The sequence below is a fragment of the Apus apus genome, chromosome 1, assembly GCF_020740795.1.
Source record: "Apus apus isolate bApuApu2 chromosome 1, bApuApu2.pri.cur, whole genome shotgun sequence".
Lineage (NCBI taxonomy): Eukaryota > Metazoa > Chordata > Aves > Apodiformes > Apodidae > Apus > Apus apus.
This window is the reverse complement of record NC_067282.1, coordinates 174,980,037-174,998,266: the sequence shown is the minus strand read 5'-3', so window position 1 is coordinate 174,998,266 and position 18,230 is coordinate 174,980,037. Positions and strand designations below refer to the sequence as shown.

The 18,230-nt window shown below is 35.7% G+C and overlaps 2 protein-coding genes across 6 annotated transcripts in view; one reads left to right on the top strand and one right to left on the bottom strand.

The window, feature by feature from the left end:
- Positions 1–16,212, top strand: part of IRAK4 (interleukin 1 receptor associated kinase 4) — an 18,308-nt gene extending 2,096 nt beyond the window's left edge. For 3 of the 5 annotated variants that reach the window (XM_051641535.1, XM_051641525.1, XM_051641540.1), the window contains exons 3-12: positions 140–285; positions 599–796; positions 1,606–1,766; positions 2,414–2,478; positions 2,634–2,748; positions 4,791–4,900; positions 7,397–7,580; positions 8,450–8,512; positions 10,288–10,446; positions 10,541–16,212. In XM_051641535.1, coding sequence (XP_051497495.1) covers positions 140–285; positions 599–796; positions 1,606–1,766; positions 2,414–2,478; positions 2,634–2,748; positions 4,791–4,900; positions 7,397–7,580; positions 8,450–8,512; positions 10,288–10,446; positions 10,541–10,573 — 1,234 coding nt within the window. In that variant the 3' untranslated portion in view covers positions 10,574–16,212. Of the gene's footprint in view, positions 1–139; positions 286–598; positions 797–1,605; positions 1,767–2,413; positions 2,479–2,633; positions 2,749–4,790; positions 4,901–7,396; positions 7,592–8,449; positions 8,513–10,287; positions 10,447–10,540 lie in introns of those variants that run through there. The other 2 variants (XR_007891724.1, XM_051641551.1) reach the window with 2 other exon arrangements.
- TWF1 (twinfilin actin binding protein 1) overlaps positions 12,691–18,230 on the bottom strand; it is a 19,131-nt gene continuing 13,591 nt past the window's right edge. The window contains exons 7-9 of the mRNA XM_051641575.1: positions 17,968–18,118; positions 17,500–17,621; positions 12,691–15,899 (exon numbers count right to left, since the gene is read on the bottom strand). Of these exons, the coding sequence (XP_051497535.1) occupies positions 15,729–15,899; positions 17,500–17,621; positions 17,968–18,118 (444 nt within the window). The 3' untranslated portion in view covers positions 12,691–15,728. The remainder of the gene's footprint in view (positions 15,900–17,499; positions 17,622–17,967; positions 18,119–18,230) is intronic.

Below are 18,230 nucleotides of genomic sequence, written 5' to 3'. Positions count from 1 at the left end.
GTACATTCTGAATGTTTGTTGGTTTTGTTTCGGTTTTATTTTTTTTTGTCATTTACCTTTAGTCTCTCTCCCCTCTTCATGGTTCTTCAGGTCATGTTTATTTTATTTTTTTAATGTTGATCTTAATTTATCTTTTAAGGAGATTTGAGGCATTTGGACAAATGGGGAAGAGCCCCACATGTGAATTACTGTATGACTGGGGAACGACAAACTGTACTGTTGGCGATCTTGTGGATCTGCTAGTTAGGAATCAGTTCCTAGCACCAGCAAGGCTTTTGCTTCCAGGTAACTGTTACTCTTGTACATTGTGCTCTGTGTTCTCAGTGTTACTAAGATGCTAAAGAGCTTCACAGTAACTTGAACATCAGGAAGGATTAGATCAAATAACGGAAAGTCCATATATTTTTCATTTTTCATTATTTGTAAATAAGAGTTTCAAGGTTTATTTAAATAAGAGTCCTGCAGTTTAGATACTGGGGCAGAATATTACTTTCTCATTACTCTTACTTGCCTCCTAACCTTAGTAAATACAGACCTTAATATGACTTGGTTTTTGCTTCCTAATGTAGTTAACACTTTTTCTAAATTCCGTTTTCAGAACCTGTGAGGATGGCACAAGAAGTTATGTTACCTCTTTCTTCACAGGAAACCTTGCCTATACATGAGAAAGAACTGCCTATACAGGAAAAAGAGGTGGCATTTTTAAAACCCATTTTAGCTCAGAGTACTGAGAAGCAAGGTTCAGCTCCTTCCTATTTAAATCAAGAGAACAGCAGCTCACAGTCAAGTAACACAGGTAGGCACCTAGTTTGGTAGAATTAAGTACAGTCTTGTTTGCTGATGTATCCTTCACCCCATGTGAAATAAATCATAGTGATACATTAGGGCAATTACTCTGCTCTGTCATAGTGCATCTATGGGAAAAGACATCTTGCTTTTGCTCTTGTTCTGTGTGGCTGTGGATTTAGCCTGTGTAATAAGATGTCTGAATATGAGATACACCTTGCTAATAAGGTGGCTACTGTGATGGAAAACTTTACTGTTAATTAAATTGCAATTTACTTTGTGGTACACAGAATCCTGTTGCCCTTTATCAATACTGATTTTGTAGACTGGCTGGCATCTTGTGTTTTAAAGCTGGATTTTACATACCAGAAATTACTTAAGAATGATGGAGAAAATATGAGTGAATAAAGCATTGTAGAAAAGTATAGGATTGGTCCATTCCTTCCTAAAGGTCGACTTCTGGGTTGCTGTCAGAAACATGATGTGATCTAGCTACATTTTTAAATCTGATGCAGTGTGGCTCTCTGTACTTCTGCACATTTAATTTCTATTACCTGTATTATGAGTATTAACAAAAAATACAACCTCAAGGCTGCTACAGTGCTAGTTGTGAAGAAAATTATGCATAGCTAATTATGTGTGTTTATCTGCATTTCACATTTTTTTCTGCTATCTTAATCACAAAACTGGAAGTAGGGCTCCACTATGTCAGGAGTTGCATTGTAGCAAAGTTTTGGTTTAATAGAACTGAAGCAGAGCATCTATTTGATATTCCTAAGTGAAAACACAGCTGTGCTAAATGACAATTATGTCTTTCAGATTTCCATAATTTTTTGTTTCATGACTTGGAAAGTGTTACAAATAATTTTGATGCACGACCAGAATCAGCTGGAGGTAATAAACTAGGAGAAGGTGGCTTTGGCATTGTGTTCAAAGGCTACATCAATGGCAGAGATGTGGCTGTCAAGAAGCTCATTGCTGTGAGTTGTCCTGGGCATTTTTCTTTTAATGACTGTGTATTTTATAGTATAGAGTTGTTTATCTGTGGAAAATGTTGAGTGATATAATTCAAAAAGTGTCAGCATTTTAAACATCAGTTGAGTTGAGAACCTCATCCTGTATTCCCATGAGTGGTGAGTCAGCAGACAAGTTTTGCCCTTTTTGTAGTTCTTCTTCGAGTGGCTCAGGCCAGTTTTCTGGAAAAGCAGTGTACTCTCCCAGTGCCTCTGCCTCCACCCCACACAAGGGGTAGAAAGGAAGGGCTTCAAAATCAATTCACAAACTAAGTGCCTGTTGCCACAGAATTGTAGTCTTCATAACTGATGGTTGGTGGGGACAATTAGTTTTATATAAAGAAGTGCTATTAATGGGTAGATGCAGTGAAATTAAATGGAGAAGTTGGTGACTGTGCTGAAACTGGATCCATTTGTTCAACAATGTTGTATATCAAGGAATTAGAAATCCAGTTCTGATACTTTTTTAGTTGAATAAAAAAAATTTAAAATAGTTAAGTAGTTGTTACATGTAACTAAAGAAACGCTTACAATTTTTTTTATTTTTTTTTTAATGAACAACTGTGCAGTTCAATATGGCCAGGGATATTAATGTCACATACTTCCTATTGTAGATGGTTGATGTTAGTGTTCAGGACCTGAAGCAGCAGTTTGATCAAGAAATAAGAATTATGGCAAAGTGAGTACAGTGTTCTACAATGTCATTATGGCTTTTTACGGGCATCTCGCTGGCAGATAACACAAATAATTTGGGATCAGGTTCCCCTCTGCCTTGTACTTTCCTCAGTTTTTGGGACTCTTTCAGAGTATATCTGAACAATTTTTTTTCTGTAGGTGTCAGCATGAGAATCTAGTAGAACTGCTTGGTTTCTCAAGTGATGGTGCTCAGCCGTGTCTGGTGTACGAATACATGCCCAACGGTTCATTGCTTGACAGACTTGCTTGTCTGGTAAGTAAAATCTTTTCTGACTTCCAGTTGTCTTACTTTGTTAGGGTATAGGCATTTCATAAATATCTTCAAAACAGTATGAAATTGTCCTGGCCAAATGATGTTTTTCCACTTACTTCTTTGTTCTAAAAGACAAACACAATCACAGGTATTCTTCCAATAACATTTTATACAAATGCTTTAGACACAATAAGGTCAAAGCAGGCTGATAATCCAATGTCACGTACCAGTACCTAAAGTGGTACAGGAGCTGGACTTGCTGTGCTTGCATGGAGCAGAGCAGGGGGTGCTGCTGTATTGTCCCTGGTTCTTACACTGGCATGTTCTATGCTAGTTCTTGAGATTTTGCATTGTGCAATTGTCCTTTGTTCATTGCCTTTGTGATAGTGGTTATAATGCAATGTTCATTATCTGTGTGTCTCTTTCTGAAGTGCCTAAATAAATGAAATATGCGTTCTTTTTTTTTTGATTAGTATTTGGTGTAAAAGCAATGTTTTCTTCTGATTTAGTCAAATGACATATCTTCTAGCCTTGGCCTTTAATAAGTTGCTTTGTTTTTGGTGAGGCAACTCTGTGTATGAAGGACAAAGAGTCACTTGTTAGAGTGATACTGATAGTAAGTCAGACTTAACCTAATAGGTGAGTGTCTGTGTTAGTTTGTTGAAGGTGCTCAAAAATCTGCTTAATACTAAGCAAATGCAGCTTCTGAGATTATAATCTGTGAACATTTTAAACTCGTGCTACTTCAACCCCCCATGCCTCCAGAACTAAAGGATGTTGTTTTGCCTTTTTTCTGAACTGATCTTCCTGTTGTACTGGCTCAAGCATTTAGTAGTTGGAGAAAGAGCTGGGTTAGAGAACTGATCGGGGTGAAAAAAATCCTTAATTTTCTCCTGGAGATGTTTGCCATGCATAAACACTCCTGCCCTAACAGGAAAGAAGTGGTGTTAGGATGAGAATGAGTAGCAGTGGTTGGGGAAAGGACAGAACATGTTTGGTAGCCCTGCCATCTCAGGTTGGTTTGTTTGCACCTACTTATACATCTGCAATTGTAAACTTTTTTTTTTTTTTTAACTGAATCAATGCAGAAGAGAGACTTAATTTTTACTTAAGGCAGTACAACTTTATCTGTGGAAATGAGCAGTATTTGGCAAGGGTGTATATGAAAATGTTAATCCAGGTAACTTCGGCCATTATCGTCAAGTGAGCTTAAAAGATTGGTAGTAATTCAAAGTAGAAATATCTAAAACTGTTACAAGGAAGAGACAAACTTATCATATAAAGCATAAGGAATCTAAGTTAGAATCTATACATCAGAATCTTCTGATAATACCAAATAGGTGAGGAATGTGCATATTGAATGTATGTTCTTGCTTTAACTTCATTGTTTGACTTCACTGGAAGCCTTTGCGGCATGGACTCTTGCTTATGTCCTCTTTTTGTCTGTGCTTTGAGGAGCAGGTGAGGGAGGTGGTAGATTGATGAGATGCTCCAATCCGCTTCCCTTGGCTAATGACAGGATTAAGAAGTGGCTTTAAAATGTAGGTGTCCTCACTTCTGAGGTTGAGTTAGTAACATGAATCGGGCTAAACTCTTGAGAAGTGGTAAATCCAAAAGAACTGGAAGATTGACTTCACTGTTAGGTGAAACAGTTTTGCTTTGATGGCTTTTAATTTTTTGCTTTGGGTTAAAAGGCTGTGGTATCGGTGCTGAAACTCAGCGGAAGATGTGGTAGATACAAATAGCTCTTTGCATTTAGGCAGCCTTGTAGGGGCAGAGTTTAATATTACCAAGAACACTTTTTGCAACGGATTAATTAATCAAAGGCAAAATTCAGGGGAAAGACTTGATTGACAAATGAATGCATTTCTGCCCAAGTAAATTATGAAATGTATACTATTAGTCCTTTTAATGAATTGCTTGAAAGCCACAAAGCATAGCAAGAAAATGGTTTTGGATTGTGGTTTTTTACGTTTTGTTCTATGTGAACATATATATTAGATTTTTACCTTTCTACTTGCCTTTCTCCCTTCTTATTCAAGGATGGCACTCCATCAATTCCTTGGAATACAAGATGTAAAATTGCTAAAGGCACAGCAAATGGCATCAACTTTTTGCACGAAAATAGTCATATTCACAGAGATATTAAAAGGTAAAATAAAAGGTAAAAGCTGCTGACTATCACTGACTGCATTTCCCCTTTTTCCCTCTTCAGTTTTTTTGGTATTTTTCCTTTTTTCTTTTTTTTCTTCCCCCTGGTAATAATTTTAAAGAAGACAAACTGCAAGAATCAGTTTCAGTCAAGGGCACAATCTTTTCTGCAAGTAACATCCATCACCATAATCTTGTCTGTTCCACAAGGACATGACTGGTACAAACTTCTAAAGATAATTATGAAGCTATTGTAATCAGTTACTATCAGATAGTTATTTGAGTGCTGCGAGGACATCCAGATGTGCTGTTCTTTCACAACTGCTGCTATTGAAAAGCTGCTGCTAGAGAACATAGTAACTTTTTAAATGGGGATTTTTTTCAGAAGAAAACCCACCTTTTTTTTTTTTTTTTTTTCCCCCAGCACGTTTCTTCAGAGTGTCTTCTTTGATTTACTATTTATTTTGAAAGCAGTAAAATAATTTCAGTGACATTTTGAAGCTCAGGGTTCTTCAAGGATAATGCATGTGCACTTGTTTGTCATACCAGAATTTTTTCTAGGGATATCACAGCTCAGAAAAGGTGGGGGTTTTGTTGTAGGGTTGTTTGGGGTTTTTTTGCCCTTCCTTGGTACAGTTCGTCGTGTTGGTTTTGTGCGGGGGTTTTAAATACCAAAGCGATTGAAATCTTCGAAGAAAAGCCCCCAAATCCTTTACTCCTTCTGAGGCTTAAGAAGGAGCAAATGACTGGGTGTCACAGATGAATGTTTGAATAGCTTTCTGGCTTTCTGCTAAATGTAGGCCTCTTTGGTTTTGTGACCTTCCAGCTTGTTAGGGACAAGTTTTTGCTTCAGCTGCCTGATAAAACATTCTTGCTGCTTTGACAATTTGTTTCTTCTTTCTTCCCTGCTTAAGCCTCTGGACAAATATAATGACTGGAAGGGACGCATTTTTTACCCTGTGCTGCTCTACCCTTCTAGCTGCTGTGAGTTGATCATTATCATGTGGGGTTTTTGTTTTTTCCTTTGTTTGGATTCCATTTTGCAACCTCTTGCACTTGCAGTGTGAATAGTTTGGTAAATTTGGTTGGTATCATTAATAGTTCTACTACTCCCAGGTAAAACTTAGATGAAGAGACATCTGAAAAGGTTTACCTTAGTCTTCATTTTGCCATGATGTGTGAAGACAATTCATAACCACACAGGCACTATGAAAAACTTCTCTATAGGCTAAAGGGGACATGACTGAATGGATGTTTTCAGAGTTGTCAATAGTTTTTTGCTTGGTTGTGCCCAGGCAATAGTTCCTTTACCTCTCAAAACTTGATGGTTTCAGTAAAACTTGCTTCTGGTGTGCTCCTTGTGGTGTATAAAGAAGGAGACCACTCTTTAGGCTTGACTCCAGCTGTTAAAGAAGCTCAGATTTATGAAGTTGTGATCCTATTCTTCTTTATTTTAGAAGTTGAGCTTTAAATACAAAACCAGTTGGTGGATAGTACTTTGACTATTGTTTGGCCTTTTGCAGTGGCCTTATATTTAACAGTATTTATAGCAGGTCTGTTCTGTTGTAACTTACAGCTGTGTTAATCTTGTCGTGGTTTGGTAAAGAAGGGAAAGTTAGGCATGTAATTTTCTAGAAGGTCTTACATGTGTCTGACTGTGGTTTTATTATGGTTCCGTTAAGGGGGGCAGAAAATGAGGAGCATTACAGAAAATGTTAAATCAAGTTATTTTAAAATGCTTCCAAGTGCTACAAGTTTTAAAAAAAATAGAAGATTTATACTGTAATTTATCCCGCTGAGTATTTCATAAAAACTTTAAGGTCTTTCAGATGAGCTTCCTTCAGTTTTTTTCTAAGTAAAAACTGGGGAGATCAAGTAGAGACAACACATACGTTTTTCCAGCACGAATAAGTTTTCTGTTCCTCTTCCAGGGAAAGAATAAGACCATTAGTATTAATTTGGCATGTGAATTTGTAATGGTTGACCTAGTATTAGATGGTAGATAGAAAAACCTGCTTTTGTTAGTTCCAATTAGAGATTTAGCCAGTTAAGAATTTTACTGTGATCCAGTACCAGTTGATCAGATCTCTGTTATCCTTCTTAGAGAATTCAGATCCAAAACACGGGTGTAACATTACTGGTCTCTTATAAGAAATGTTTGTAGGATTTGGGGGTAGAGGGCATATCTGCTTTTTTTCCTTGGTTTTTTTTGCTCATTTTTTTTTGCGTGCATGCATGCACGCAAAAAAAACATTACTTGATCCTGAAAGCCAGTTCTTTATTTATTTAGAGCAATTAATTTTGAAATTGAGGAATTTCCAACAAAATTGACTCTTACATCTTGGTTTTATGAAAAATGAATAAGTATCTTAGATTTCAAGGGATGGTCAAAATAGCAGTTTGCATTTAGTTGCTGAAGAGCTGTTAGTCTGTTACAAAACCTAATGACTGTAATGGTTTAGAATTTTTTTTTTTTTTTTTCTCCCCTCTCTCCCAGTGCAAATATCTTATTAACTGATACATACATGCCCAAAATTTCTGACTTTGGACTTGCAAGAGCATCTGTAACATTCACACAAACAATCATGACTGAAAGAGTTGTTGGAACAGCAGCCTATATGGCACCTGAAGCTCTGCGAGGAGAGATAACACCTAAATCTGATATCTTCAGTTTTGGAGTAGTAAGTAGCATGTAGGAAGCAGTATATTACTTTTCTTGTAAATGATAAAAGCATACAAGCCCAAGAATATCTGAAATTAAATAATCCACTGTGATCTATCATTTATCCTTTTCCCAATAGATGTGCTCTTAAGATAGTGTTTCTAAACTTTGACTGGTAAAATAATTCCAATATATTGATTAAAACATTGAATTTGCTAATTATTACAATAATTACATTAAAATGTAAATTTTGCAAGTGAAGGACTAGAGTAAAATAACATTCCAAGTTCTAGCTAAATGTAGTTTTGAAGTAATGTGGAGTATTGTTTCTTTTTGCATAGTATTGCACAAAAATGTAACTCAGGCTAAAAAAACAAACCTAAAAAAACATGCCAAAATTAAGTGTGCTTTCTTATTTTTAAGTATCAAATGTATGCTGTCCTTGTGGGATTTGCCTTCAAGCTGAGTATAAAAAAGACATGAGCCTAGTATTTGAGAGAGTAATTAATTCTGAATAGACCTGAGATCTTAATTGCTAGTTTCATGGGAATGTGGGCCAGATACTGAGTCTGAATACTCTGGAAATCCTTCTGTCTTGCTTTGAAGCAGTACAGTGTAGGGTGAGAAAAGCTTGAGTTGAAATATATAAACCATACTGCTAATAGCAGTTAATAAAATAAAGGTAGGAACAAAAGCAACAATTATCAGTTCTATAGAGACCTATCTTTGGACAAACACAGATCCTATGACCATTCCTTTGAAAGACCGGGGGTCATGCTCCTTTTTGCAAGTGGTATTTATGTCAAGGATTAATCTATGCTTACTTTTCTTCTCTGATTGGTTGGTTTGTTTGTTTGTTTTGTTATTGTGTTTTTTTTTTTTCCCTAGGTCTTACTAGAGATAATAACAGGTCTTCCTCCAGTAGATGAAAACAGGGAGCCACAGCTACTGGTATGTTCCTTTTGCTTTCTCCTCCCCTCCTCCTGCTTCAAGATCACTTTATGTGAAATCATTATGAGTTAACAGCTTCTGAGACAAGCAAATTAGTCATCAGAATACCTAGTTATGGGAACAGCTCTTGTGTCAATGTTTGTGTTAGAGGTGAGGCTGAAACTTTAATCTCTTGGCTTGTTCAGACCCCAAGGTTGTCATCTTCCAGTCAGATACTGTAATTCCCTTTGGTTTGGCACTGCTTCTTTCTGGAATACCATTACACTTTATCAGCATACTCCTGTTATACCCAGATACCTTGATTGTTCCTCAGTCACCAGAAAATTTTAAACTATTCATCTCAATTGTTTTTTTAGGGTTCTTTGTATTTCTTATCAATTTCTGTGTGTATTTCTCAATGTATTTCTCTTCAACTTTACAAATAATTTGCAAATAACTTGTGTTTTTAAAGTTAGAGAAGTTTGAAATGTAAGTTTCTTTGCATGGTGAGGGGTGGGTTGAATTGTGTTTCCTTTCTTACTATTCAATGAGTAATTCAGTCTACTAATTAGGAAACTAATTTCTCAGAGTTCACTCTCTTGAACTAACCATTTTACAAGGCTGCCCATGATTTAGCCTTTCATTTAGCTTAAAATTAAATTCTGAACTACTTAATCCAAGGTTTTCTTAGAATATTTTTTACACAAAGACCTACTTGTTTGTTAAGTGTGGAATAGCATTGAGGTTCGGATTAGTTTTGTTCCTTACTTGTTTTATAGCAGATCACTTTCTTCACAGCTTTAGGAATACCTGTATACTATTAATAGAATATTTTTCCTCTAAGGTGCATCTTCTGGAGTAGCATAATACTTATCCTGTTGAGCTTTGTAAAGACCTTGGAGAACTCAATCCCTGTCAAATTGAATCTTAAGGTTGTGGGTTTTTTTGAAGCAGGCTTTTTCAGAGATAGGATCTAAAAGGAAATGTGAAGTCTGATTTGACTGCTACAGTTTATCTTTATAATGTGCTTTTGGAAGCATAAAAAAATGGTCAGTGTAAGATACTGTGGCATCCTTAGCTTTGAAAATTTTGGGCTTAGTTGAATGTTAGCAATTTCAGACAAACTCATAGAGGAAGGCAGAAGACCTGTCTCTACTCACTTGTATTTTTATTTTTTGCTTCATTTACCTTGCTGACTTGTCTGAGATATTCCTCAAACAGGATTTGTGATTGCAGATAGCACATTCTAAGTGCATGGGAGCTGGAGAGCTTTGGACAAACCCAGTAAAATTTAAAAATTTATTTCAAACTAGAAGTTTCCCTAGAATAGATACACCCTTCACCGAGGCTGGTGACATAAGGCATCAATTTACAGAAAGAAGGTTCGTAAAGTTGAACAAAAAAAGAAATTATTCATGCTTTAGCCTGCAGGTTTCTGAGTTAAGTAAATATGAATACTTTTATGTTGATCATGCTTCCCTTAAAAAAGAGACAAAACTAAGAAACTGGCGCTTGAAATGAGAGATTAAATGCAGCTTAAAGAAAATTGCTTTATTATTTTGTGTTAATTAGAAATAATTTATGATAAGGATGTGTAGTCCATTTATAGTCTCATAGTCTGTTTTTACAGATTTTGATGAATAATGCTGCTAAACCATTGTCACTATTCTTTGTCTAGAAAAGTGGTGAGAAGAGAAATGAACATTCAAAAGCAAGTTTTTAAAGTGTTAATGTGGAGTGCATAATGTTCAGCTGCTCACAATGTTATTTGCTCATTGGTTCAAACTCTCTTGTAGTTAAGTATCAAAGATGAAATTGAGGATGAGGAAGCAACTATTGAGGATTATGTTGATGAAAAGATGAGTGACTGGGCTGCACCTTCAGTTCATAAAATGTATTCAGTTGCTGAGAAGTGTCTGAATGAGAGAAAAAACAGAAGGCCAGACATTAAGATGGTATGTAGTCTTTCAGATAAAAGGCTTATTTTGAGAGAGTGTGTGTGTGTGGTTACAGTATCAGTTATTTATATTTCTATCTGTTCTCTTGCAGGTTCAAAAGCATCTACAAGAGATAAAAATTTGATACATGTTTCTTCTGGTACATGTTTTTTGAAATGGAGGAGATATCAATAGCAAATATTTTATTAGTATTTAGTGCAACATTATCAGCTTTTCTGTTTTCCAGAACTTTCTGGTCTGCATGTAAGGGGTGCTGTTGGCCTGTCACTATTGTTATTTTTGTTGACTGAGCAGCGTTTTCACACACCCTTAGCCGCTGGACCCTCAACATGAGAGAACTTTTATTTTTTTGTATTAACACATTTTTTATATTAACAAATGGCAGTGCTGCTACATTTTCTCCACAGCCTTTTTAAGTGCATTTCCATAACAGAATCTATTTAATTCTTTTGATTTCCAAGTATCAGCTATGTCTCCTACAAAGGTATATGACAGTAACAGGGTAGTAACTGGTAGTGTTTGTGAACGTGACTGTTTTTCAAAAAGTCTTTTCAGGATTAGTTTTAGTCAAATAAGTGCTGCAGGACACACTGTACATTGTTCCTTGCTTTCAAGGATTCACAAGCAAAATCATTATCTTGCAGTGCAAATACAAAGCTAGATACAGCTTTCTTCCAGCGAACTCTATATGATGACAAACCATTTAATTTTTGTTCATAGGAAGACTCCTAGCTACTTTGAATATTTTACACTTAGGAGAAGATTCCATATGGGTTTTAAATACAGATGGTTTATTTTCTTAAAGGGGACAGACTAATAATTCTGGTAAGCCAGATTCTTCCATTTTCCTTAGTCAAATAATTAAGCTTGTTTGTGTATTCATAGATATCTATGTATGCTAATAAATAAATAAATATTAAAATATACTTTTTAAAATGACATGGAAAGCTTTCTAAAATAGAAACATTGACAGATCAAAGCAGACTAAAAATGGAACAGAAGTGACTAGTGATATTCCAAATACTTTGGACTAAGTAGGTATGAAAATACTACCATTTCAAATAAAAGAGGTTATTTTCATATAAACCTTTTTTGCAACCTTATGAACTTTTATGTGATGGCTTACAGCTGAATTGGAAATCCATGATTATCATAGGAAAAGGAAACTGAGAAACTGACTACATTCAGGGATATATATATATCTCTCTCTCTCTCTCTTTGTAGAAAGCATGTGATTTCTAATGCTTCTATTTTTATTAGTAGGAGCTCTGTCTATTAGCTCATTCTCTGTTGCCTTTTAAAATTGGTAAGTTAGTTTAGAAAAAGGTATCCACCTAAACAGCTTCTAGTGTTATTGAGCACAAGTTGTAAAAGGTTGTTAACATACACAAAAACTCTGCATTATGGTTGCAGATGATTTTTTCTGCTATTAAAACTTGGAGCCTTGGAACAATAGGAATTTTAGGTTGCTTGCATTTCTGATGATGACGTTGTGCTAACCTCACTGCTTGGAATAAAGCTGTACTTATGTGAACCTGGGCTTTTGGAAAGAGAAGCTGCTATAAAGCTAAATCAAAATAAAATCTGTTTAAGCTATTCTTCAGTTTTAAGCATCTGCAGCTGTTAAGAAATCTTAACTTACTAGGTCACTTCTGCTTGTTAGTGTTCTCTGGAGCTGGGATACATCCACAGTGTTGCCCTGAAGTGTGTTTGCTGTAGTAACTCCCCAGTCAGCACTGTTGCCCTGCAGTACTGTAGAACAATTTTGTTTATGCACCAGCCATGATGTTTTAAGGATTAGGAGAATCAAATTGTGTTCTTGTTCTTCTGTCCTACTAGACCATGACTGCTTGAAGTGCTGCTGTCAACTGAAAATGAAGCATGTTAGCTACCATTTCATGCAAGTGAAAAAATGTTTCTAACTGATTTGCTGCTATTCTAGTGAGGAATGAAAGTGTGAGGTGTTAAGTCATTAGGTAAAACTAGCTAACTTATATGGGAACTTTGTTTTAAAATACACAAGGTGCAAAGAGAAGGAAAGTAGCCGTTTCCAACGTAACTGATTTTCTCCAATCACAAAAGCCAGGAACTCTGTTTCTGCCCACCTCCCTTCTTAACCTGCAATCACTTTTTCTATCCTGCCTTCTAATCCTATAAGAACTGCCTGTTACTTACACATCATGATGTTGGAATACAGATCTTTGTTAAAGAGATTGTAAAATGATTCAGACAGCACCAAACTAAAGCATCAATCTTTATTTATAAAGTAAATTAGAAAACAGATACAGTAAACTTAGTTAATTTGAGCATCTGAATTGAGTTGAATTGAATTGAGCATTTTCATTGAATATATAGATACCATAAATCAAAAATTGTGTTGGTCAATGTGTCTATTGAAGTAAGAGAGCAATTATTACCTTGACTAGTTTTACAAACCACTGATTAGAGTCTTTTAAAACATCAAATTCTCTCTACCTTGCAACATAAACATTCTAAAAATTACTACCTTTCATGTTAGTTAACAAGTACTTAATAGTTTGTTAGTTAACTCCAAGCAGATGCATTGCTCCTGGGCTTTATGAAGGCCAACAATAACTTTGAATGGACACTTTCAATTATTAAATTATCAGAGACAGTAAAAGAGTAACTTTCTTTAATGCCCTCATTTTATGCTGGCTCTGACCACTAAGTAACAATAGTGTGTTATGTGAGGCAACTATGCAGATGTAAACGTGATAAATCTCACAAAAAGATCAGAAGCTTCTTATTGCTTTGTCAGGAGAACAACTACAAGAGCCCTGGAGAGGCCATTGGCAGTGCAAGACTTCATATAATTCTTTTTTAGGGAAGAGGTGAGTGGGAAACATGCTCAGGACATTGCTGTCTTCTGGCTGATCAGGGGTTTGTACACCCCCACATAGAATATTTTCAAGATAATTTACTATGTCTGGTCTGGGCCAAACTATAAAGCAGCTCCTTATAAACTCCCTCACATAATCACTTAACCAGCTCTCACCATCCTCCAGATTAAGCTTCCTACCTCCTACCCTCATCTCCCTAGGGTAGGATTAGGGGAAAAAAAAACAAAACACAACATGCACTTAACCTTGTCAGGTCAAACTGTTCATTGTCTAAAACATTTGGTACTAAAAAACTGAACTTCTCTAATGGCTCAAGTAAGTGTAAAAAATGTACGTGCACTCTTGGTATGGCTGACACACAGGCAGAAATACTAAATTCAAACAACCCTCTAGCAGTAATTTTTAACTGCTACACTAAAAGGTTTTCCTTCAAAAACAAAACCTCCAAAACCCATACCCAAAGTGAATTACATATGCTGAAAAGATTCAGAGTTCAAATAAAAATACATTTAATTACAGTGCACAGTGAGCCACACGTTAGTCATGTTTAAAACACGAGGACGCTTGCCTGACAGGTAGTACATTGAAGAAACATTTCAAAGACCAGCTCCTTGCCCTAGAGGGAGAAGGCAGGAGGCAGAAAAAGAACACAGTAGCTAAGGGCAAGCAGGAGATTAGTTGAGGATCAAGAGCTATCAAATTGGATGGATGTAGTGTATGAGATTAAATGAAAAAAGCTGAGGTGTCGAATTTCTACTGTAGATAAAAAAACCACAGTAAAACCAACTATTGCAATCTTCACATTATATAGTGCAATCTCAGATGTCAATAACAGGCTAGTATCTCCAAACAAAATAATATATATTAAGATAAAACAAATTTTATCAGGAACTAATAGTGTCAAAGCATAATTTTCCCTACAAAACTAGGTTAAAAATCTACCTTCCACCAGGTAAACACATTATTCAGCTATATAATGTGTACACCCAGCATCTACAATAATATGCAGTGAACCAGGACTTGCAAGTCCCACAAAGCTTTAAAAAAACCCCAATGAACTCAAAAAAGCACAAAGCTCACATAGAAGACACTAAAAAGCAAGTCCCTACTGGGGAATATAATCTATCCACTAGTATTGGCCTCATTACAGTATTTTAAATATTTAAGGTCATCCAATACTTAATTTCCACATCTAATTCTCATTTAATCCACTTACTAAAATAATCTATTTTTCCTTTTCCTATTAAACACATTACTCATGGTTCAATCAAGTTTAGACTATTCTGGCTGATTTTACTCTTGGAGAAGGGGAAAAAAAACAACAAACAAAATCCTAACCAGGTGCTGGCAGCAGTTACTCAAGACCTAGCTGGATTTTGTTACAGATTTAAGTTGCTATTAAAGTTCAAACATTTCTGAAAAGTAATTTTCAGAATACTTTGAAAGTTAAAATTGCAGTTGATACTGCAAATGGACTAGACTCTTAAGAATAACCATTATGAAGCAGATCTATTCCAATTGTTCCTAAATTTACAGTTTTAATCCAAGTGCACAGATAATCAATTATTTATTAGAAACTTCAAGCATATTGCTTTGAAAGCAGCTCCATAATCTACTGAGTATACTAACTCATGCACTTTTAATAACCATTTACTTGGTCATTCAGTACTTAGTATGTAAGGCTTACAAGTGGTATAGAAGTCTGGAAAAGCTATAGTGGTTTGATGTCAGATTTCTTTAAAAGACAATTCCACAACATTATTCATAAATTTGAAATTACCATGCTTTTGCATGGGAAAATATCCAGATATTTCTGAACACATTATATGATGGATAATTGAATTTAGTTTATGCTATTAAACAAAACAATACAACTCAACAATGTATCATGTCAAAACCAGAAGAAAAGGTGCTGCTGTACTACTCTGCATAACAGCTACAAGGAAAAATATATGTGGGACAATGCTATATACATCTTCCATCTCTCCTCACACAGTAACTCTTGGGGGTTACCTCAACAGTACCTCTTGGGGGTTAACTCAATAGGCTACTCATAAGAATACAGGTTTGTTCTCTAGCCATACAGCTGTAACTTAGAGAATACAGCAGCTTAACAGTCTTATGTTTGCAAAGTTTATGATCACAGATACAGCTATTAAAAATGCATTCTAATTTAAAATAAAGGTGCACTAGCTTAGTTTTCCTCTTCTAGATTTAAAATAACTAGCTCTTCCACATGTTGTAAAACATGGCCAAGAAAAATATAATCATGTAACAATATAAAAAGTGTTGAGGTCAGAAGAGTAAAAAGAGCTGCTTTTTTTTCCCTAGCATCTATAAATGGAATGATTGCAGTTCATTACCAAAAGCAACAATTTCATTTCTTACTGTAATGCTTTATAACAAACACAACAGTTTCTAGTCACTATGCGTTTCAGTCTCTGCTGGACCTCTAATCAGTCTTCGTGTTCCCCTCTTCCCTGCAGGACCTTTTGGCTTAGCAAAATTTTGTTTGTGAGCATGTTGTTTTGGATGAACCTCTTCATAAAGGAAGTCAGCAGTTAACTCATCACCATTATCTATTTCAATCTGTGAAAAAACCACAACGTTTATAATGTTAATCTTAAAGCCATATTTAACAACATTTTAAACATTTGCTGAAGCTCTGAATACTGTATTAAAACTGTATGTGCAATAAAGTTCAGAGTCTAGCACGAAATGTTCTCCAACTTGTGCCTAATGTTCTCAGCAATCTCAGATGGTTTTTCTGAGAATCCACTATAGTCTTACCAGTATTACTAACTAGGAGTACACACTCCATGCATAAACAAGTACTTATTTACTCCTCTGTAAAGTAATTTCCTTAATAAAAAATAAGAAAGCAGCATGTGATCTTTCAGAACTACAGTCTCCTTTCTTTTCTACCCTCTAAAATAAAAACTTTTTATGTCCCAATGTAATCTCTAAATTTTAAGAATCTATTTCACTAGAAAGAGCTTTAAACACCAATTGTAAAAGCAATTTGCCTACATATTGTTGTCTCTAGAGACAGAAGGGGAGGAGTACAAACAGCTGATATGATTAGCTGGCTACTGCAACTCATCACGTATTCAAGCCAGGGAAAAGCTAAAATAAATTTAATGAAGACACAAAAAGGGATGTTTTTGTTGTTGTTGTTTAAAAATTTAAGCATATAAACCTGAGTGCAAAGAAAATACTCTTCCCAGGCCAAACACCATTGTTTTGAATTGCAGGAATTTAGAATCCAGGGAAATGCTGTGGCCCTGCTCTGCTGAGCATTCAGCACTTCATGGCCTGCCAACCATAGCACTTGATGGACTCGCCAGCCACGGTATTGCTGTTACAAGTGCATGCTTCAGAAATATGTCTACAAGAGTCATATTATGCATTTATTTCATTGTAGAAAGGAAATTTCTGATAAATAATGACAGATAAAAACAGATAGTAATAATCTACTTAAGTCATGTCACCACAGTAAAAATGGTTAGTATTAACTCTGCTATTTTTTGGGTAGACATAATCCTCACAGAAACCAAGCCTCAAAGTCCTTCTAAATGTACAGCTCAAGCATTAAGAATATAACTGTTGGTCACACGCTCCACAAATGGACCCTTCCCATGGGCTCTGCTCTGGTGTTGAGAAACAACTTACTCTTTAGGCACAGTAGTAAATTCTATACAATGTGAGAAGAGCAGCTCACTTGCAAATCCATGTTTGCCCCATCAAGACTCCTAAGATACCAGTTTAAATTCAATAACTGCAGCTTAAAATAATTTTGAAAATCTTTAAGTAACCTTGGCTTTAAAGGAATTCTATGTTCAGCAACAGCAATGTGTTGTGGTCCAAAATATGACAGGCCTTATAATAAGAAATAATGTTACTACAAAACAGTCCTTCAAAGTACTCTGAAATACTTGATGCACAAGGATACGTTTATTAAAGCTGTGAAAGTGTAGAAATTATGAAGCAGATAAAGGTTTCCACAACTTAACTTTGTATCTGAAGCTTTACCAACAAGTATTTCTTGTTCTGGACAAACTGTAATACTTAATAGTTATACAACACTTCCCCTTGTTTACAGAAGGTGGTGGCAGAAGACAGTTACAGTTAGGTATTAAGAAGGGAACAGAGGGATAGAGAAAATGCCAGTATACCCAGTGTGACTCACCTTTCTAATGATCTGCATCCACAACTGTCTTTCTACAATTTCTAACAGTGGGCTTTTGCAACTAGAGTAGAGCATTCGTTCCCGTATACTGCAGGTATAGCCTGGCATTGAGTAGATGAAAACTGCAGGAAAAAAACCCACAAGTCACACCATAACTACACTCCATCAAAACCTGTATTATAATATCACTTACAGCAGAGAGGCATTGCAAGCCAACTATGCAGTCTGAAAGGGAAAATGTAACACCAGTCAGGATCTTTTTTGCTTCAGCAAGAGTTTCACATCAAATGGGGAATCAGAGAATGGCCACTATATTTATGTTTTCACATGATGACTGATTTATAGATGTTCATAATCAAAAGGGATAGCTCACTACTTTCTAAACATAAGGACTCCTCTGAAGTCAGTTTGACAATCAAATGACTGAAATTTATGCTCATGCTGACAAGCAGATGTATTTTCTCATACCTATGGATTCCAAATAGTCTCCTTCATGGGCATGCTTATACAGGAAAAAGTGGTAACGCGCAGCATCCTTTGGAATTCTTTTTGGCAAGTCCTTAAGTTCCGTATGAAGTGTGTTTGCCAAAATTATAGTTTCATTTTTCATATCAATTTGCTGTTAACAAAACAAACCTGAATATAGTTAATAGACAGAAAGCAAACCAGAGAACATGACAGGATGAAAAAAAAAAAGTCAGTTAATCCAATACGGCATGGCAATTTATCAG